This window comes from Helicoverpa armigera, chromosome 3 (assembly GCF_030705265.1).
Source record: "Helicoverpa armigera isolate CAAS_96S chromosome 3, ASM3070526v1, whole genome shotgun sequence".
Taxonomy (NCBI): Eukaryota; Metazoa; Arthropoda; class Insecta; order Lepidoptera; family Noctuidae; genus Helicoverpa; species Helicoverpa armigera.
The window spans coordinates 1276231-1295857 of record NC_087122.1 but is presented as its reverse complement, the minus strand read 5'-3'; the positions used below and the strand labels follow the sequence as shown (position 1 = coordinate 1295857).

Below are 19627 nucleotides of genomic sequence, written 5' to 3'. Positions count from 1 at the left end.
AAAAATGTTTTTTTCAATTGATTAATTAATTTATTTGTAAAAATACAGTCTTACTTAGCAGGACAAGTGTTTTGTACTAGAATAACCAAGTCATTGTAAATACAAAATATAAAATTCTAAATTCATTCTGGTTCATTGCTGTATTGCAGGGGTATGCCCATGCGGCCTACCTCTGCCTTTTTCACCTCTGTTTCACCAAGTTTTTGTTCTAGACCTTTCCATGACCTGTCTTGGAGGTTCTGTCCTATGCTTTCTAAGGCCCAGTTCTGCTTTTCTGCCAAGTCAGTGCTGCTTCCTTCGTTATTGTCAACCTTTGTCTCTCTGATCTTTCCTGTGATGAGACTGACATCTGTGGCCTCCTTTACGTGTTCAATATCACAGTGGTGTGGACGCCCAGGAAGTAATTGGTCATAGTCTGTGATGTGAGTAGAGAAATATGGATCTCTTTTAGAGTTCAGTGCCACTTCCAGTTCATATGGATACACAATAGGTTTGTAGAAGTCTCTGGCACTGTAGAGGTCATTTTCTGGGCATGCTATCATTACATAGATGTCAATCTGTGGAATAAAAATACAAATAAGTATTTGAATGGTAATTAACCCCATAAAAATTAAGCATATAAATGGAAGACTTACTTCAGGAAAGTTAGCCAACTTTGGAACATTAGGTTTACCAACTGACACAATGTAGCTCTTCTTTCCATTTACTTTACACAACTCTTTCATCCTACTGATGATATCCTTGGTCTGGTCACCAGCCAGCTTGCAAATGAGAAGCCCAACCACATTGGCATCCTTGCATTTCTCCACCAGAAACCTTCTACGCCTGAACCACATGGTTTCTTGTAAATGTTCCACTTTGCTTGTATTTGGATCCAGGACATACCATTCAGAGGCTGTGAAAACAATTGAGTTTTTTAAAAATTATTACACTATGTGAAATAATATTTACATTTTTTTTTGCCATTTTTACCTGCTATAGAAATAGTGTAATTGAACACAGTCTGTCCCCTAGACCCAACATGTATACAAATGCAATCTTTGAGCACATCAACTGGGAACTCTTCACCTCTTTTGTCTTTGACTACTCTGCCCAGGAACCTGTGTGGGTGCTCCTCTATTTGCACAAAAGATATGTAGCTCTGTGGGTAGTGTTGAAACCAGTGTTCTGATATTTTGTCTGAAAGCAAAGTAATACACTTGTTTTATTCTGTTTGAGGAAAGTTTTCATTAAAAATAGAAGTGATATAAGGATAAATGTGAAATTATTTATGTCTTCATTTTGTTTCTTATACTCACCTTTACAATGTTCAAAACCAGCATCATAAAACAGGCACATTTTCACATTATCATCAGAATTAAAATTGTCATGTAGGACCTTCATAGTGGAGTCTACATCTATATGATCTTTGGGCAGTACAGTAAACACTGGTATGTTGGTCTTGGTGAAGCAGGAGTGACCATAGTGCACTACTGCATTGCCCTGGACATGCATTGCAGCTACTGAGTCCACACAGCAGCTGAAATTATGAAGGTTGCATTAAGATAGACTGACCATAGAGGGTGATTTGTAAGTACTTTTATATGGGTTGGGTTATATACAAAGACTAAAAAGACAATCAAAAAATATGATCTACGATATACACAGCAAGCATACCTAGCATATGAAGTGTCACCAAGAATGTACAGATCAACCTCCACTCTTCTCTTTATTTCTTGATAAATCTTTGCACTCACTCCGAGCAGTTCATCGGGAAATTGAAGACATACCTGTTTGAGAGACACGTTAATTAGTTGAACAAATATTGGTTTCGCAAATGTGTGAAAAAGTTATGTTTACCTTTTGGAAGTTATTGTCTGTTATCCATTGGCACGTTTCGCTGATATCGAAACGTGTTATCAAGTCATCAAACTGTTTGTCTGGGGTATTTATTTCTATCTCTCGCTCTATACATAATTTACCGTCTGTTGTAAAGTTTGCCATTGTTTTATCACAAACACAATAATTTCTATTGAAAATGAAAATTCGCAATTCCCATCATCACATTGATCTGTCATTGATGACTTTGACATGAGTAAACTGTCAAAAAAAATTATAATTGTTCCGATTGACGCAGAATTAATCAGTTTACGTGCAAAATATTCTGGCTGTATTAATATATTTTTGTGATCCTGATGAAATAGGTTGTTCAAGTGTATTATGATACATCGACCTTTCTGAGGGAAACAATGGATTAACAAAATGTTGAACTTATGATGACACAGTGTGGGAGTAAAAAGTAAAAGATGAAAAAGTTAACTCCTCAAGACAACTGAGAACAACGGAGGAGTTTCTAACTTTCCCTGGTATATACATATTCATATAAGCTTTATCTAATAATTATGTGATTTACTCAAATAAATTCATAATCATAGCATATAGGAGATCTAAGAGGAAAATAAAATAATTAGGAATGAATGTTATGTTTTACATTTTTTATTTCACAAGTATAAATAGCATAAGATGTTGAACAATCACAGTAAGTTTAATATCCCTCATCACTGACAGTGATGGCGTAACCAGGGAAGGCCTTCTTGATCAATTTGGCAGTGACCTCATGGTCTGCTTTGCCGTAGCCCTGAGAGTAACCATAGATATGAATCTTTTTGTTTTCTGCATCATGAGATATTCTTCCTCCACCTAGAGGCTCACAGTCTAATGGTTGTAGTCTTTCCTGCACCTGAAATGTGAAAAATCATTTCTTATCATGTTTTTTCCTCATAGTTACCTACTTAAAGTTACTGAATTACAAGTGTGCATTGTATGTACTAGATGACTATTATTCTCACCTCATCATAAATATCTGAATGGTAATTGCATCGCTTATAACCACGAACGATTACAACTGGTTCAACATTAACCTTTGTTTTGTCGTACACATTCAGCAATATATACTTGAATACTCCTGTAGGGTCTATATCTACTTTCGGTATAGCTTCCAGAGCTGTTGACATTTTGCTTGCACACTCACACAGGTTGAATTTAGGAACTAAAAATAATAAAAATACAATCAAGTTCATGATACAGGTTATAATTTTTATGTATGACTGAGCGAGCGCAGTCGTAAAACACTCACCTTTCTGAATGAGGTTTAAACCTCTTGGCGAAAACAAACTGCTTGAATATGAGATAACCTTCAGCAACATTAGTCAATTAAATAAAATATTGCAGAAAGGGCCGATTTTTTTATTTTGTAATTTTTTGACCGACAGCCGACAGCGTTTCTTGACAGTCTGTGTCAACTGTCACTGTCAGAGAATATTAGGACGTGAATCATAGACACTTTTAGTCTTTGGGTTTTGGGTTTAGACTTTGACATCGGAAACGTCAATTTCAGTGCTTGTCTATGGTTTTTGTTTAGCTATGTTTGTCAGTGAACTGTTGAATAAAATTTCTGTAATTTGATATTTTAGAATATAAAAAATGAGTGCAGCATCGTTAAAAATGGATGCTAATTTAACGAGTGAGTATCTTTCGTTTTAAATCAATTAAATGAGAGCTAATTGAACATCAGCTGTTGACGCTGGTGATGCCAAAAATATTCTCCAAGGTTAGAACTCCACGGGAATATTCGTGGTATTTATGCACTCTACTGAAAATAATATTTGTTCTAAAATGTATTTACTACACACCACGGCATAGTACGGAGATTCATTAAGTATATAAAGCCGTATTTTTTTGTTGTGCTTTGAAGAACATTAGGCCGACATTTACTTTGATAATTAGCTTCAATATCTGACCCAAATTAATAGTTATATTCTTCCTTAATGTCAGAAATTTGAGATCGTTAGTAAGTCTGATATAATTGTATTTATTTTCAAACAATAACTTCTATGTGATGTTAATATTGCCTTATGATGAGTCATAAAACTGGTTTCTAGTTTCAAGGTAAATTGAAAAATTATTTGGAAGATCACTAAAACATACATGTTCTTAGTCTACTTCCCAAAAGAATGCATGTCATATCTGCATTGCGACTATCCATAACATTGGCCATTGAAGATACACTTAAATACTTATTTAAAATTCCAGGCATGTGGGTGAGTTTCTTCACTGCAGCGGGTATACCGTCAGATGTGTCAGCAACATATGCCCTCACGTTCACTGAGAACCGCATCCAGAATGACATGCTCTTGGACCTGAACAAGGAATACTTAAGAGATATGGGAATATCTCGGATGGGAGATGTTATTGCTATATTGAGGTAAGAGTAAAACATTACTGCAACTGCAACTGTTTTAATCTCATTGGTTTCACCGCTTCCTGAAGCGACTACCTGTCTTGTATGAAAATTCATTCAGTAACAAACAAAGTAACAAACCATATATTAACTTTACCCCCGTACAAACTTTAGTATAGGACTTTATCCTAATCCATTAAACTTCAAATCAATCTATTTATTAAAAAGTAATTATCATCACTCTTTCTAGACATGCAAAGCAAGTGCATGAGAGCACAGCTCGTGACCGCGTGTTGAGCACAGCGGTGCCTCCTACTGCTAAAGTGCCTGTTGCTGCCATCACCGGACGAGCCACTGTGTCACAGCCATCATCTCGTAAGTAGTGACTTAGCCACATCAAACAAGATTGTTGCAAGGTATAAATACTTCCTTTGTCGCCATCATCATTTTCTACCTTGTCTCTTTTCTAGTATGTTGGGGTCAGCTTCCAGTCTAACCAGATGCAGCTGCATATCAGTTTATACCTTTACATTTGAACTAAGACCTCAGCTTTTCAATAAACAAACTCCTAAAGACACCATGCTTAAATGGAACCTCATTGATATTTTATTTGTCTATGGTTCAAGCTGTTGCATGATAAGGTTACATAAAAGTGAGTTGAGTATTTTTCTGACCTCCAGACTTCATACAAAAGGTCAATGTATTGTGTTATTCGTATTACAATAATTTGTTTAAACAGCTGCCAGTCGCATTTTGGAGCACTACACACGCAACCCGCCGCCTCAGGAGTCTCCTAGCCCGCCATCACAACTCAAGAGGAAATCTTTGGAGACTGGGTGAGTTAATCTATTACAGATTAACTTATTAAATTATTATAGATTATAGAGGCATAACTTGTAGAGAAAATTGGCTTATCTTGTTCTCTAAAAAGTCAGAGAAACTGCTTATGTATGGAGAAATACACAATAGCTGTGCAGGGTACATAATTCCTGGCTTGTGCGGTCCTCTGAAAAGTCAGAGAAACTGCATATGTATAGAGAATTACACCACAGTTGTGGAGTACATTCTTCTAGGAAAGCTACAGTTTGATGCAATAAGGTCAAAATTATTTGTAAATAAAAAAATTATGCCTGTTTACAGGTGTATTAATGTGGTTATTTAACACAGTATCACATGCCTAAGTACCATTTGTTCGTTTTCGGCAAATTAGTATTGTAGAATTTAATTAGATTAATGAGAAAATTAGCAATTCACAGGGGAGTCTAGAGCGATAAAAGTCGTGGAATGAATTGTGTCATTTGATCCATTTGTTCTCCATTTGTCCAGGAATGATGACATCAGTATGAAAAAGTCGCGTCTCATACGATTTTCCGCGTCGCAGACCCCAGCAGCCAAAGAAGGTAAAATAAAACTTTTTCTTTCAATCCAATATTGAAGAAAAGTCAAGAAACATATACTTATTTATATATTTTATTGTTTCCAGGTCCTTCCAAGACAGTTTTCGCCAGGCTGGGTAACTCTGAACCCATAAAGACAGCTCCAGTCACCACAAAGGCGTCAGTAAAACCTATTTACGCACGCCTCGGGTCCAAATCCGAGCAGCTCAGTGACGACAACACTATACCCATAGACAAGGATGCTCTCAAATACGAAGGCATCCTTAAAAGCACGCCTGACATCTCCAAAAAGGTTTTCACAGTCACCACATCAAAGAATAATGTAAGAAAAATTGCCGTGGGTACTATGAGGGCAGATGAGACTCCCGTCAGTGTGAAAACAAAGTTAGCAGGAGCTAAGTCGGTTAAATTCTCGAGCCATGTGCAGTATAAAGAAATTGAGGCTGTTCGGAAAGCAAATCAGACGGTACCAGTTCAAAAGCCAGTTCAGAGACCTGTGCAGAAGTTCACGCCAGTGTTTAACAAGCCTGAAAGGAGGTTGTCAATGCCCGAGCCCGCGAAAGATGGCGTCAAAGCTAGGTTAGGCGCGAAGAACACAAACAATTTGACGATCACTAGGAACGTTTTCAACAGATTGGGCGTTTGATGTTAGAAGTTAATGTGGTATGTGATTAATTGATTACGTAATATTTTGTGATCGCTGTTGTCAGCGTAAGATTCACCTTAAAGGCGAAATAATCGCTGCTGGATAATTCAAGGTGGATGAAGGTTGATTTGTAATCCACTATGGATCGTTTATGTGAGAATGAGCGAGGTATCGAATATTCTACGTGGTCTTTAAGCATTTGTGATTAATATACAGACAATCAGTTATTTTAAGGCTTGAGCACACTACAAATTGATTATGAGTGCACTGTAGACTGTCCACTGTTCTGTGTGGCTCAGCCTTATTTTGGACTTTGTGTTTTTGTGTTGGTGCTGCTTTTTTTGACATGTGCGATTTCGTTTTGAAACATTACGTAGTTAGAAATTATTTAGTAGCCGATTAACATTTCATAGGATCTGCTTTCATTTGTTTTTCTTGTAATTTGTAATACGAAATATTAATAATGTGCTTGGTTAAGTCATAATTTACTGATAGTTTGGTCTCATGAATATTTTTGCATTAAATCTTTATTTAATAAGTACTCAGAAGGTGCAGTGTCCTGTGATTATAACATTGTCATAAGGATTTCTTTTTTGACTTGTTGATTATCTAAACTCTGATTTCTTTATTTAGGTTAAATTACATTTTCATAATATTGATAAGGGCTGCCATTCACTGAAATGAAAAGAGTGTACCTATATTTAGGTTAGGTTGACATATTAAAAAAAGTTGCCATTAGATACTAAATCCACAATCATAATAAACAATGCGTCTCTAGTGCCCCGTTTTTTGACTGTCTTTTTTAACCGATTATAAAACGAATTATAACATTAAAAAAAAAGAACAAAGCCATCCCTGACAGAGAGGCAGACCCGTTTACAGTTTTCAACGTTACTTATGTAGTTACATAAGTAAATATTATTAGTAGATTTATTAAATAAAAATAAACTGATATAATACGGCCCCAAAATGACATTAACTTCCTTACTGCAGCTTCATGCACATTTTGCGTGCGTTCACGAAAACGTCTCTATATTATATTTTTATTAGCTATGGTATAACACTATCGCTACTTCCGATCAGATTTCGTGTAAGAATTTGACTTTTATACCTAAGATCTAGATTACGTTAATTTAATTTACTTTAAGTTGTGTTAGTATAATCATTTCACTTTCTAATTACATTTTCTATGTAAATATTATGAGAAATAAATAACTATTAAATGTTTGATGGTAATTTTTTTTTGGCCATAGACAAATCGATTGTGGAATCCAAACTTATTTCATAAACCAAGCTTCTGAAACTATAGAAAAAGTTTTATATCTTACCTTGAAAATTAATAACTTTTATAATACCATAGTAATTGTCTGTATAAATTGATTAGCCGTCGTATTAGCAAATCCAGGAACGAATTCAAACAAGAATATGAAAACGGCACATTGCGGCTTTGTGGTCTGACTCCGTAACGATTGCAGCTTATACTGTAATGTTAACTACTGAAATATCTTCACGTATCCCGCCTAGCTGTGGGAAAGTCCTTTCTACCACAAATTACTAGACACTAAATAAACACTTGAAAAGCAGCTGAAAAGATCTTTAGTAACACCAATTGTAATATTTAATTGGTACGTGAAACTGGAGGACAATCTGATTTCATTATTTGGCAGAGAAAAATATTCAATTATTGTTATATACATGCATACAATAGACCCAAAACCAGGATTGCCAAACCTTTGTTATTTAAAGTTTAGTTATTTTATTTAAAAATCAATTTACTCAAACAAATGGCATATTGACCCTCGCCAAATTGGTTTATAAAACTCATTCAACCTTCTTAATAATACCTACCTAATGCAACTATCATTATACAGATTAAAGTTTTCAACTTTTACGGATCTTCAATGAACTTAGGGCTATCCATATCGATTGATACCCATATCGGTTGACCGGCATTCGATATATGCTCACGCTTCATCGAAGAGTGATCGCGGACTTTCACTGGGTTTCCAGTGCCTAGGTTCCCTAGCGCGGTGACCGTGACCGAACACCGAGGAAAGCCACTGGGTTAAGAAAGTAAACGCCGTGTCACACATTCACCCAACCGGGATATTGTTCTTTGTTAACTTTAGGCTCCATCAATCTAATTGAAAATCAATGAAATCAATTTTTGCCATCAAATTATGTTTGCTTGGCGACTATCCTTGATCCATTGTGACATTCCGTTCCGCTGTTCCGCTGTCGTTACTCAAATTAACACCTGTTTCGAGCGTGACAATTAGTCTGCGTCGGTGCCCTTACACTATTGCGACCGCCGCGTTATGGTGGATTTTGATGTTATTGTCCGAACCGTCGGTCACCGGCTGCGCGGGAGTTATTACAACAAATGTAACACCCACTCGCCGCTCACGTAACCGCGCCTCCCAAATCTATTGTTGACGTTCGTTTAACATTAGTTTATAATTATGTTACGTATCCGGACACAGGAAGTACTTTACTTATTTTCTATTTCCAATTAAATATAAACGAAGAATAACGTTTTGGCTTATTTTATTTGTCACTATCGAGTGTTTAAATGATATAACGGGTGTTCGTACCTAAAGCTGTGTAAAATAGAGTGGCATTAGCAAAAAGACGATTGTTGATCGCTGGTTGCGCTTGCGCACATTGCGATATAAGTGTGCGGAGGGAGCCGCGCCGCTGCAGTGCCGCTCCCACTGTCTCGACACAACGTCGCCCAACATGGGGAGAAAGGTAAATTAATTCATATCATTTAAATTAAATAAAATTATTTCAGTTGAAAAGACTATTAATAAATCTCAATATAAATAAAATTATAATGTGTTTTATATTTATTTACAGGCAATATTAGCGGTCGTGTGTTGGCTGACCATAAGCCAGGCCTTTGGTGACAAAGGCAAAGCTGCGCAGTTAGCAGCAGTCAAAGACAATGAGAGTGCCGAGAGTGCCCCGCGCCTGTACCGTAACGTTCCTCTCGGAGTGTATGCCAGTGCCGCGCCCTACGCCTCCTACTCGTTCCACCTGCCGCAGTTCCTCCCTGTGCCCAACGCTGCTGCCTCGCAACTCGCCCCGGTGCAGCAGAAGCCAGTGAATAAAAATGTAAACACATATTTAATGGACTCCTATGGAAACAGATACTTCGAAGGCCCCCAGCAAGCTCCGTACAAGGCTGCATTCCCTCAGCAGTATGTGTCGCTTCAGCCGAAATTGCCGGAACATTTGGCCCAACCATTAGTCGCTGCGTCGCCCAACTTTCAATTCAAGCAGTCAGCTCCTCAAGTGTTCTTTGGTGCGCCCTTCAGAGTCCCGGCTCTCCAGAGTCCGGCCCCGACTCCACTCAACCAATTTCCTAGTTTCGGACATTTAATGTATGCGGGGAATGTTCAAAGTTTAGCGCCAATTTCAAATACTCACAATAACGGCTTTAGAGTTCCAAACGCACAGCAACAGTCGACAAACAACAAAGCCGTGTTCTCCAATACACAGCCGCATGAGCAATACAGCAATTTGAAAAATCAACCGACGTTCCAAAGGCAGCAAGAATTACCTGATGTCATTGTTGGCAAACCTAAGATCCAAAACGTCCAGGAAAAAGGGCCTGTGTCGCATGATGAACCAAAGTTTCAGCGCATCCAAGAAATTCCCCACGGTGCTCATGGTGAGGTGAAGTTCCAACGTATTCAAGAAAAACCCAATAGTGACAGTAGTGAATCCAAGCATCAACAAGTACACGACATCTCACATTCCTCCTATGAACATCCGAAGTTCGAACGTATTGAAGAGAGCAGTCCACATGCGTCACATGAGGAAGAGAAATCACATCGTATACATGAAATACCTCACGAGGAACACGGAGGGCCGAAATACCAAAGATTCCAAGAGTCACCTGAAGTGGTCCACGTCGAACATAGTTATGAACCACGACAAGAAGCACCAAAGCCTGTGGAGAAAAAAGCGTCCGGAACCAAAGCTCGGTTACAATCAGCTCCCGCCAAACAAACGACTATCACTTATGTTAACGAGTTCAACGGAAAGAAAAATATAGTGAAAGTGCAAAGTGATCCCTCTTAGACTTAACTCTTCTTGAGCCTCTGACGTTTGCCAACCCTCTGGTACCTCAAGTGCAACACTTTTTGCCGAGAATTAACCAGGCAACGTACCAAAAATTGCCGCAACCTAATATCGGTGACGTCAAAAATTATCAGAAAGAGTTTGTGGTACAAAAGACAATGTCTTATGATAGCGGGAACATCAATAAGCCACAGAAGCAAGCAAATAAGAAGAAGAGAGAAGAAACAAACATACAAAAGCAAGAGAATGATGCTCCGAAGAAAACAGTCACGCATCACGAGACTCTTGATGATGCTCCAGAAATTGTATATGAAATCAATGCACCTGGGCATAAAGAAACGATCAGTGAAAAAACAATCAGCTATAACAAGGAAACACAGTCGGAACCAGTACATTATAGCTATGGTTCTAAATCTCAGAAAGAGCCCGTTACGTACAGTTTCAGTCGATCATCAAAGGAACCACTACAAATAAAGGAAGTTCATTATCATGGTAACGGTCCGATGCACCTCGTGTATAATTTCAAACCTGAGGAACAGCACCATCAGCATCATCAACAGGAAGAACAACACCACCAGCACACTAACGAACCACACGGTGATGGAGAGAATCACAAACATCATGAATCATCTCATGAGTCCGAAAATAGCGGTCCAGCACATCATCATCATCACCAGCATACAGATAATTATAAAGATCACCCCAAATCTTCTGAGGAGCATCACGAACCATCTCACAAAGAACAAGAACACCACCGAGGTGCGAGTCACGAAAATCAACATGAGCCCGTGCATACAAATCAACCAAAATATTACCCCGGCTCAGGTCAAACCAAAATACACTTCGATTACGAACCCATTACTCAGGAATACGAAGAAGATATACGTTTGCTCGCTAATGCACAAATTAAAGTAGATCCCAGTCAACATGTGCAGCCAAAGTCTAAGGAACGTGAGCAGTCTCCTCAGGAGGACGAGCAGTCTCACCCACCGCACAGACATCATCACTCCTCACACGAGAAGCACTCGCATCAGTCAGCACCGCAACAATCGCACCAGCACTACTCACCTCCACAGTCAGGCACGTACCACGGCCCCGCAGCACATGTCATGGAGAAATCTAAACGCATCATAATCCACGACGAATCGCCTGATGAAATGCACATGCACCAAGAACAAATGAAAGAGGAAGTCATTGACCGAGAAGAAAATAATGAAGAGGACTTTGAAAAGGCGTACAAAAATGCTGCGATTGGTTTCCCCGCATACACCAACGAGGCCTTAGAAGCTGCAGAAAAGGATATTTTCGATCCCGAAAGTTATGGTGTTCCTCCCGACCACGTGGAGTATAACATTGAACACACCCCTTTCCAACAATATCAAGAAGATGGCGACGAATTCCCAAAAGAAGCGCGCTCGAGCTACAAAGACTCAAGAGATAAAATGAAAGAAAACTACTACACAGATTACTCAATTAGTAAGCCAGAAAGTTTACTCGATCGATACCAAAATAAACTAGGCTATTACAAGTTATATAAACAACAAAAGCCTGATTATTATGTGTCCGACGAAAAAGAAGAAGATAAGAAAAAACAAAAACCAAAGTTCGCTAAGTACTCGGTGGCGCCTACGTTTGGCTTTCCCAAAAAAAAGGAGGAGAAAACAGAATCTTTTTACGGTAGCCACAAACCCAAGCAACAGTTATACGAGTACGATTATTCTAAGGGAGCGCCGCGCGACAGTTCAGCGTTCGCATCGCGGCCCTTTCAAAGGTATAGAAGCAAGACAAACTTCGTAGAGCCGCAGTTCCAGTACGGGTTCGAGCCGATCACGATACCAAAGCTTCTCGACAGCGAGCTCGCCGCGATGGCGAGCAGCCATAATCCCGAAAGTGAAAAGCCGGGCATGAGGAAGAAAGTCTACAAAGAAAACTGGTACATAAAGAAAACGAGTACAGCCGCTGGGGCGCCGGCTAGCTGATAAGACTTATTTATTATTGTGTTAAGTTTACCTTGTTATAATAGTAAATTAATAAATTGTTAATTATTTAAACTCTGTTTTTATCTCAGATTAAGACAGTTAAACGCATAAAAACTCTTTGACTGAATTATTTCTCAGTGTTACATAATTAAACTTTCGCTATCTACCAATATATTACGTGACACTAGCAGTTTTTTGTGGCGATTCTCGTTGTCCACCGGTTAACAAAAAAACTATTTTGCTCTAGTCTGCAAAATCATTCACCGTGGATAAAGCAAAAAGATCTGAGTTCAATTTTGCATGCTATCTGTATTCAGACAATATCGACTGCAACACTTAACAAACGCATAGTTTCTCCTTCATTGCAATAGTTAAAACAACGGCGATAGGTAAAACAGATCAGTTGCTCATAATCATATGATTGTTTATAATAAAAAGCGTTATTGCATCCTATTCGTTCCGTTTCCGGTGATTGCAATGTGTTGATTCTAGCTTGATTTCCTCGATCGGAACCGACGCTACAATCATCACGCGATCAGCGGTGATGTGGGCACGCTACTATACGTTTTTTACCGTCAAGAGCAGAGCACAAGTGCAAGTGCAAACCGCCGAGAAACGCACGCATGCACGATGCTGACATAATGCGCTTCTGAATTGAACTTAATTTTATGCAATATGCTGAAATAAACTCAAAGTGATACTGAAATCAGCCTAGTCTTAGATATTGCAAACAATTATTTTAGTAACAAAAACTGTTTTGCCAAAAAACGTGCTCATTTAAAATATAATTTGCGGCATTTAGTTTCAGTTTAGTTAGGATTAGAGATCTAAAGGAAGGAGATACAGGCGTAGTTTCATCAAAATATATTCATGGAAAAAACAATATATTTCGAAAAGTTGATAAAAAAGGAGATATACCGAAGTACCTTGGACTGTTGAGCAACTTTCGATTAAACGCTGACAAGTTGCAGACGCTAAAACGTTAAGAAATAGACAAAATGATTGCTTCGGATACTGAAAGCTGGTAGTTTTTCTAGCGAAACCAATCAGCGTCAATAAATCGGAATTCCAATCAATCAGGTATACTATTTAAGTCAGATTGAAATCAATAAAAGCGAAAAATATTTCTTGTGCAATCGTAACCTGTTAGGAATAAGTAATTGCACTTACTCTTACTCTGAATCGTAATATTTTTTCTCATTTACTTACATCATTTGGGTACAACAGTGGTCTTTAAATACATCCTATAAAGTCGAAATAAAGCATAATATTATGTGGGAATTTCTTTTTATTAATTCAATACTGATAGGTACTTAACATAAGCTATAACTTCACAAACCGCATGAGAATCATGACCTCAATCGAAGCTATGTGACTAGTAAAATAACATAAATAAGTGATCATATAAATTCGAAACATTACTAAAACTTTGTTACTTAAAGAGACTATTATTACAGATGAGAGTACAAAAATAAATTATAAATGTTACTAAACTTCTAAATTGGTCGGTGGCAGTACACTGACACTAAAGTCATATTTCAACTGCTATCTGACTTTTCTATTTGTTTCTGTGTCCGCATCCACTACGTTCTTTCTCCTGAACAGTTTTATCGTCATAAGCACCGAAGCGACTCCTAGGCCTAAAGCCATTACAGCTACAATCGTCACACCAGTGGAGATGTGAGTGGCTTGATTGTAATCATAAATTTCGCCAACATAAGCTACTGGTCGCAGAATCTTCACGACTGGCTCGCAACCAGACTCCCTCACGTATTTAGCCCAAGTTCTATTCGCGAAAGTTAGTTCCCTAGGCTTCGCGAACGGTCTTCTGCCAGGCACTGTCTTATTTACCATTGTAGTCATATTACGAAGTTGAGTTTCATTGTAATGGCAGTAAAGGTTCTTCTTCTTTTTATTTCCTTTCACGACGATATCTTTCTCGGCGCTCTTAGCTCCAACCAGGACGTCCAAGTCTCCTTTGATCATGTTCGCCCAGTCCCACATTTCTGCGATCTTACAGTCGCACACGAACGGATTGTCCAGCAGGTTCAGTGAATGTAACTTCGGATTGTGTGTAAACACCTCAGGATCGATCGTTGTCAGATTATTGCTGCCAAGGTTTATCTTCTCCAAGTGATGGAGTCTCTCCAAGAATGATAAACTTCCCAATTCTGACCTGAGACGATTTCCACCGAGGTTAAGGTCAGTTATATTTTCAGTGTTCTTGAATGCATCTACGTTCAGTGAAGATATGTTGCAGTTACTGAGATCGAGGATGGATACTTGAGATAATTGTTTGGGGAAGATGGGGCCCGATGCTGGGATTACTAGAGGATTGCCACCGAGTCGAATCTCGCGCAGATCCATATATGTCAAGTTCTTGAAGAATGCCAATCCGTTCAATGGTCTTTTCAGGCCACAGAATTCCAGTTCTATTGTAGTCAGTTGCGTGAGATTTCCAAAAAGTCCTGCTTCTAGTGATAAGAGATCATTACCGGAGAGTACCAGCCGCTTCATTGAAGCCATCTTGGCGAACGTGTCTGGTCCTATGTACGAGAGATTACTGTATCCCATATTCAGGTATTCCAGTTTCTCTAGTGGTGCTAATAATTTAGTAAACACATTCTCAAGTGGATTGTGGGATATATCTAGTTCAAGAAGATTGTCGAAAACGTTAAAGTTGTCTGGCAGATCACGTAGACCGCAGTGGCTCAGGAATAGTTTTTCAAGTTTAGGCAGAGGCTCCAATGCTGCTTGCAAATCGGCGGCTACTAGCGGATTTCCAGATAGATACAAAGTCTTCAATCTTGTTGCGTTTGTGAATGTTTCTCCGGATATAGGTCCTTGAATATTACAGTTGGACAAATCTAATAATTCCAGATGAGTGACGCTGTTACCCAATGTGGTCGCAACATCTAAGTCACGTAATTCGTTGTCAGCTAAAATGAGTGTTACCAAATTGGTGCAATTTGAGAACGTGTCCTCGGACAGGGAGGTGAGGCCAGATTTCCTCAAGTTCAAGTACTCTAGTCTGAGCAGTTTCCCGAGCACTTCAGGCCAGTCCGTGTTGATCAGTTGATTGCCGGATAGCTCGAGGTACTTGATGTTTATTGCCGATGCAAATGTGTTTTCAGATATGGAAGTGAGTTTGCAATCGTTAAGTTTTAGCGTTTCCAAACTAGTCAGGACATCAAACATGCCCGCTTCCAGTGTTTTCAGAGGATTGCCTGACAGGTCCACTGTTGTCAGCGTCGTGATGTTATCGAAGAACTGCGTATTGATTGATGATAAGTTGCAATAACTGATATCCAAATATTGCAGGGTGGATGATGCTAAGAACGGCCCCTCCACAGACGTCAGCGGATTGTCTTGTAGTTCCACGTTTAGTAGCCCACGAGCATCCCTGGAACACAAACACAATTACATGAAATCAAGGCAATTAACAAAATTTATAAATAGTAAAGAATTATCAAACCGAATAAGGAGATTCGGGAAAATGGGTAGTGTTAACGACCCAAGCACGACGCGTTATGTTGAAGGTAAAGAAGCTAAATAATCTAAACTCCGATGATATCCAAGTACACCACGACGGTATACCATCACAATATGGCACACGTGTACCCAATCTACCGGGTCCTTTGTCCGCGGAACTACACAGAATGAGCGTAAGCATGTAAACGGCGAACTAGCCAATTCAATTTGCATTCGTTGTGTGACTATTATCCAATATTGGCATCAGAGCTGGCGGCAATTGGTCTCGCTTCTGGTACCGTAACGCGTTTACGAGCAATTTGAACAATTTTATCATCAGCACGTATTGTGCCGAACGAATGTCAAGAGTCGTCCCGGAAACAATGAACGCCCGTGAGAAAATAGCTCTGCGTGACCGAAGTAAACAAATGGAGGTGCTATGATCATACTTGTTTGGTTGTTTTGACATTAGCGTGGGTGGGTGCAGGTATCAATATAAACAATGTATGCATTTAGTAACGTGAACCACCTTGTTATCACCTCACCACGTCTATACTATAGAAACTATCTATCGAAATGGAATTATTACATCTACTTTAAATAAATTGAAAAAGGAATCCGACTGCGAAAGAAAACATAATGTAACCGTCACTTCTTTTCTTTCTGGAAAGTTGTGAATTTACAGTTTCCAAATAAACACAAATTCAGTCAGGTTTTGTACATTTTGTTTTGAAAGACGATGTTATTTCATAATAAGCAGTCAATGGCCGACTGTTTAACAAATGGTAACACGATTTATTGTGTTTTGTTTTGAAGAAATTGTATCGCAACTGTAATTCAATTAATTATTACAATGGCTGCGTTGGATCCACGAGACCAATTGACAAATAAAAGAATTGTTACGGTTAAGTGGGCAATACTTACAGGAAGGCTTCAGGGTCCACGTAACTGATGTTATTCCCTGATAAGTCGACATCTATCAAATACTCCAAGCCTTTAAATGCGTCTTTATCGACCCTCGTCAAGCGATTGTTGGCTATCTGCAGTCTTCTCATTTTGATGTCGCCTGGGAAGGGCTTGAGGGTGGTGATGTTATTGCCGTTCAAGTCGAGGATGTAGACGCTCAGGCTCAGCTCATCGTACGGCACTTCTGTCAGGTTGCTCTCGGAGCAGTCAGTCACCCAGTTGATCCTGAAGTAGTGGCAGTCGCATTCGTCCGGGCACTCCAGCTCGAAGCTGTCCCCATTGAACCCATAAGTAAGGCCGGTTGCTATCAGGTAGAACGCGAGTATCGTGCTGTGCGCCATTTTGAGGAGTGAGGACTTCAAACTTCAACTTGGGTGGCTGTCATATCTGTAACAGAAAGATCTTTTGTTAGAATTAACAGTAGAGTTATCGTTAACAAGCTGATTAATGATAATGAAGCATAACATGTCGCGCACACATGTGAATCAGTTTTTACGATGTGCATCATATGTGCTGTGATGACTCGTCGCTCATATAAACATGTATTGTTATTGCTATCATTCAGTAAACAATTACGGATTAATCCAGTCAAGCTATAATGAGCTTCTGTTAATCTGACAGATATCACTCGATTGATTGAGATAAAACATTTCATTTTGGAGGAAAAACGACATTGATCGATATTGGAAGTAAATGTCAGAGTTTTTGTAATTAATTAACTTGGTCGTGGAGATGCTTCGAGATGCTATTGGAATTAAAATAACAATTGTGTAAGCCATAGTATAGGACAGTCGGTACAATAACTGTAATGGCCGTCATCCTGCCCAACCCGGCACGAAGCGTTTCCCGCCAGAATTTTCCAGAAACGACACAATGATGTTAGGTCACGAGTTTAAGTCATCCTTTTAAATTGATCGATGACCCTGATATTTAAACTTTATTGCTACATAATGATGTTAACGAAAATTTTCCTTTGCTTTCATCGCAAAGTGACTTATTGATTTGATCGAGATTCTACCTATAAATAGGTCTTGATTATGGTTTGCCCACTACGTGGATCTCTTTAACAATCAGGCTGCACTGCACCGTGGGGCTTCATTTCCTATAAAGTTCCTTACTTCCTAACATAGTATATAGGTACTTGGCCTACCTAGACTTTACCGATCTTCGGCAAAAGAGTTAGTTTTCAACCTAACATTGCTGTAAGAGTTTTACTGCAAATGGTCTATCTAATCTCAGCATCTTCCATTTTTGGGACAGGGTTAGGTAACATTTCAAACACAGAAGGCCCTTCAGGGGTTGTTACTCACAACTCCCTTACACTACAACTGTAAGGGTATGTACGAGTACCAAGTAATCTAAGAAATAGATATTATTATTTACGTAGGCAGGTACTCTATTACGTTCACAAGAAAACAACGACTTTTAGTCATTGTCATAACAAAGTGTATTAAAGAAGACAATTACTTAATACCTACCTGAGGTACGATGTTCATTTAATATATCTATAAGTGCTGCCCTTTGAGTACATCTAAATTTACGTACTACTGCCCTTTTAGCTGATCTAAGTTATTTTCCTACTGTGGTGTAAGTGGATGAAAATGAATTAAGAACATACCTTGGCCCAGTTAGAAATAATGCTAAGCTGTCATTTTCTCTCGTATCTTTACGAAAGAAGATTAAATTAAAATTCTGCTGAATAATAGGCTGAATAGCAATTTCAAAGTTGATCGATTTGTATCGATATTGATTGAATTCGGAGGTTGCGTCGAATTATTTAGATATTATTGCAACTGGACAAAAGATGCCAAAGATAACTAAGTATCTTTTGAAAACTAAGTAATTTGTCCAGATGTGTAGATAAACTGACCAGACACTACACTGGCGAACCACTAGTTAGTACAGTGATACGGAGATACTGTACCAAACTGTTCCAAGTTAGATACTGATTGTTAATAACTTTTGCTAATCATGAGTTAAGTAACTCAAGTTAGAAATAAAACATTAATTAGCAATTTAACTATGCTTTACTATATTTTATGTTCGCACGAGTATATTAGAATGCATTTACACATGATTGAGGAAATGCCGTGAACCTTATGAAGTAATCAAAATAATTGTGCTTACGAAGTATCTAAGCACTGAACTGTGGCTTATTGCACAATAAAACATGTTTAATGACACAGAAATAAGGGCTTCGGTAGATGATACAACCTACATAAGTACAGCACAGCTTCTAACACATTCACCATTCACTTAATACAAGTAATTACTTAAGCTAAGTGTATGTATAAGTAATGTGCAATAAGGAAAATGGAATGTTAGACGAGAAAAAAGGTTTACAACGTAAATGACAAAATGGTTACTGGCCACTAAGGTTCGGATTCAAAAATGGAAGCACAAGACACGTCCATGAGTGCACGATTGTTATGTGCCGAGGTCACATCGTGTTCCGTGGCGGTGCATACGAACAATGACTTACTTGTGCCGCTGTGCAACGTGCTCACTTGTCGGCCACCGGCTCTCGACTGAACTTAGGTACTCAGAATAACATATTATCTCAGTATATACTTCGCCCAGTGATGTCCTATTGTATCTGATATATAAATCGACATATCGAGGCTTCAGTACTTTATTACGCGAGGTAACTACACAGGTCTTCGACAATGAAATGCATCATTATCCAAATATGGGCAGCGAAATCCCGTGTACATGTGAGTCATGTATTGACATACAGATGGAATGTTAATGATGATACAAGATGAAAGTAATATAGGTACAGCTGCGTCTTGTTGAACGATTACCTTGAAGAAAACTTACTGTGTAGGCGTCTTGTACCGTAGAACTTTCCTATCAACAT

The 19627-nt window shown here is 38.7% G+C and overlaps 5 protein-coding genes across 6 annotated transcripts; 2 read left to right on the top strand and 3 right to left on the bottom strand.

The window, feature by feature from the left end:
* Positions 1–7: 7 nt before the first annotated feature.
* On the bottom strand, positions 8–2075 carry LOC126053570 (2-(3-amino-3-carboxypropyl)histidine synthase subunit 2). The gene is made up of 6 exons (XM_049835979.2): positions 1840–2075; positions 1657–1769; positions 1299–1519; positions 973–1179; positions 636–895; positions 8–557 (listed from the first exon to the last, which is right to left on the bottom strand). The coding sequence occupies exons 1-6, from the start codon at positions 1981–1983 to the stop codon at positions 123–125; spliced, it is 1380 nt and encodes a 459-aa protein (XP_049691936.2). The 5' UTR covers positions 1984–2075; the 3' UTR covers positions 8–122.
* Positions 2076–2459: 384 nt separating this feature from the next.
* Positions 2460–3283, bottom strand: LOC110380765 (14 kDa phosphohistidine phosphatase). The gene is made up of 3 exons (XM_021340868.3): positions 3116–3283; positions 2829–3028; positions 2460–2719 (listed from the first exon to the last, which is right to left on the bottom strand). The coding sequence occupies exons 1-3, from the start codon at positions 3183–3185 to the stop codon at positions 2525–2527; spliced, it is 465 nt and encodes a 154-aa protein (XP_021196543.3). The 5' UTR covers positions 3186–3283; the 3' UTR covers positions 2460–2524.
* Positions 3284–3350: 67 nt separating this feature from the next.
* LOC110380773 (uncharacterized protein C19orf47) lies at positions 3351–7489 on the top strand. Its single transcript, XM_021340876.3, has 6 exons — positions 3351–3502; positions 4072–4243; positions 4470–4594; positions 4959–5055; positions 5546–5619; positions 5703–7489. Exons 1-6 carry the CDS (start codon positions 3463–3465, stop codon positions 6260–6262), a joined length of 1068 nt encoding a protein of 355 aa, XP_021196551.3. The 5' UTR covers positions 3351–3462; the 3' UTR covers positions 6263–7489.
* Positions 7490–8351: 862 nt separating this feature from the next.
* Positions 8352–13346, top strand: LOC110380760 (uncharacterized). The gene is given in 3 exon segments (XM_021340855.3): positions 8352–9013; positions 9122–10343; positions 10346–13346. Coding segments are annotated over 3 exon segments (3219 nt in total). The 5' UTR covers positions 8352–9001; the 3' UTR covers positions 12331–13346.
* Positions 13347–13600: 254 nt separating this feature from the next.
* Positions 13601–19408, bottom strand: LOC126053683 (insulin-like growth factor-binding protein complex acid labile subunit). Of its 2 annotated transcripts, none has more exons than XM_049836354.2 (3): positions 19250–19408; positions 16726–17154; positions 13601–15733 (listed from the first exon to the last, which is right to left on the bottom strand). In XM_049836354.2, exons 2-3 carry the CDS (start codon positions 17106–17108, stop codon positions 13876–13878), a joined length of 2241 nt encoding a protein of 746 aa, XP_049692311.2. In that variant the 5' UTR covers positions 17109–17154; positions 19250–19408; the 3' UTR covers positions 13601–13875. The 2 variants fall into 2 exon arrangements, with proteins under 2 accessions (XP_049692311.2, XP_021196547.3); XM_021340872.3 differs by having other exon boundaries at positions 19176–19314.
* Positions 19409–19627: the final 219 nt, after the last annotated feature.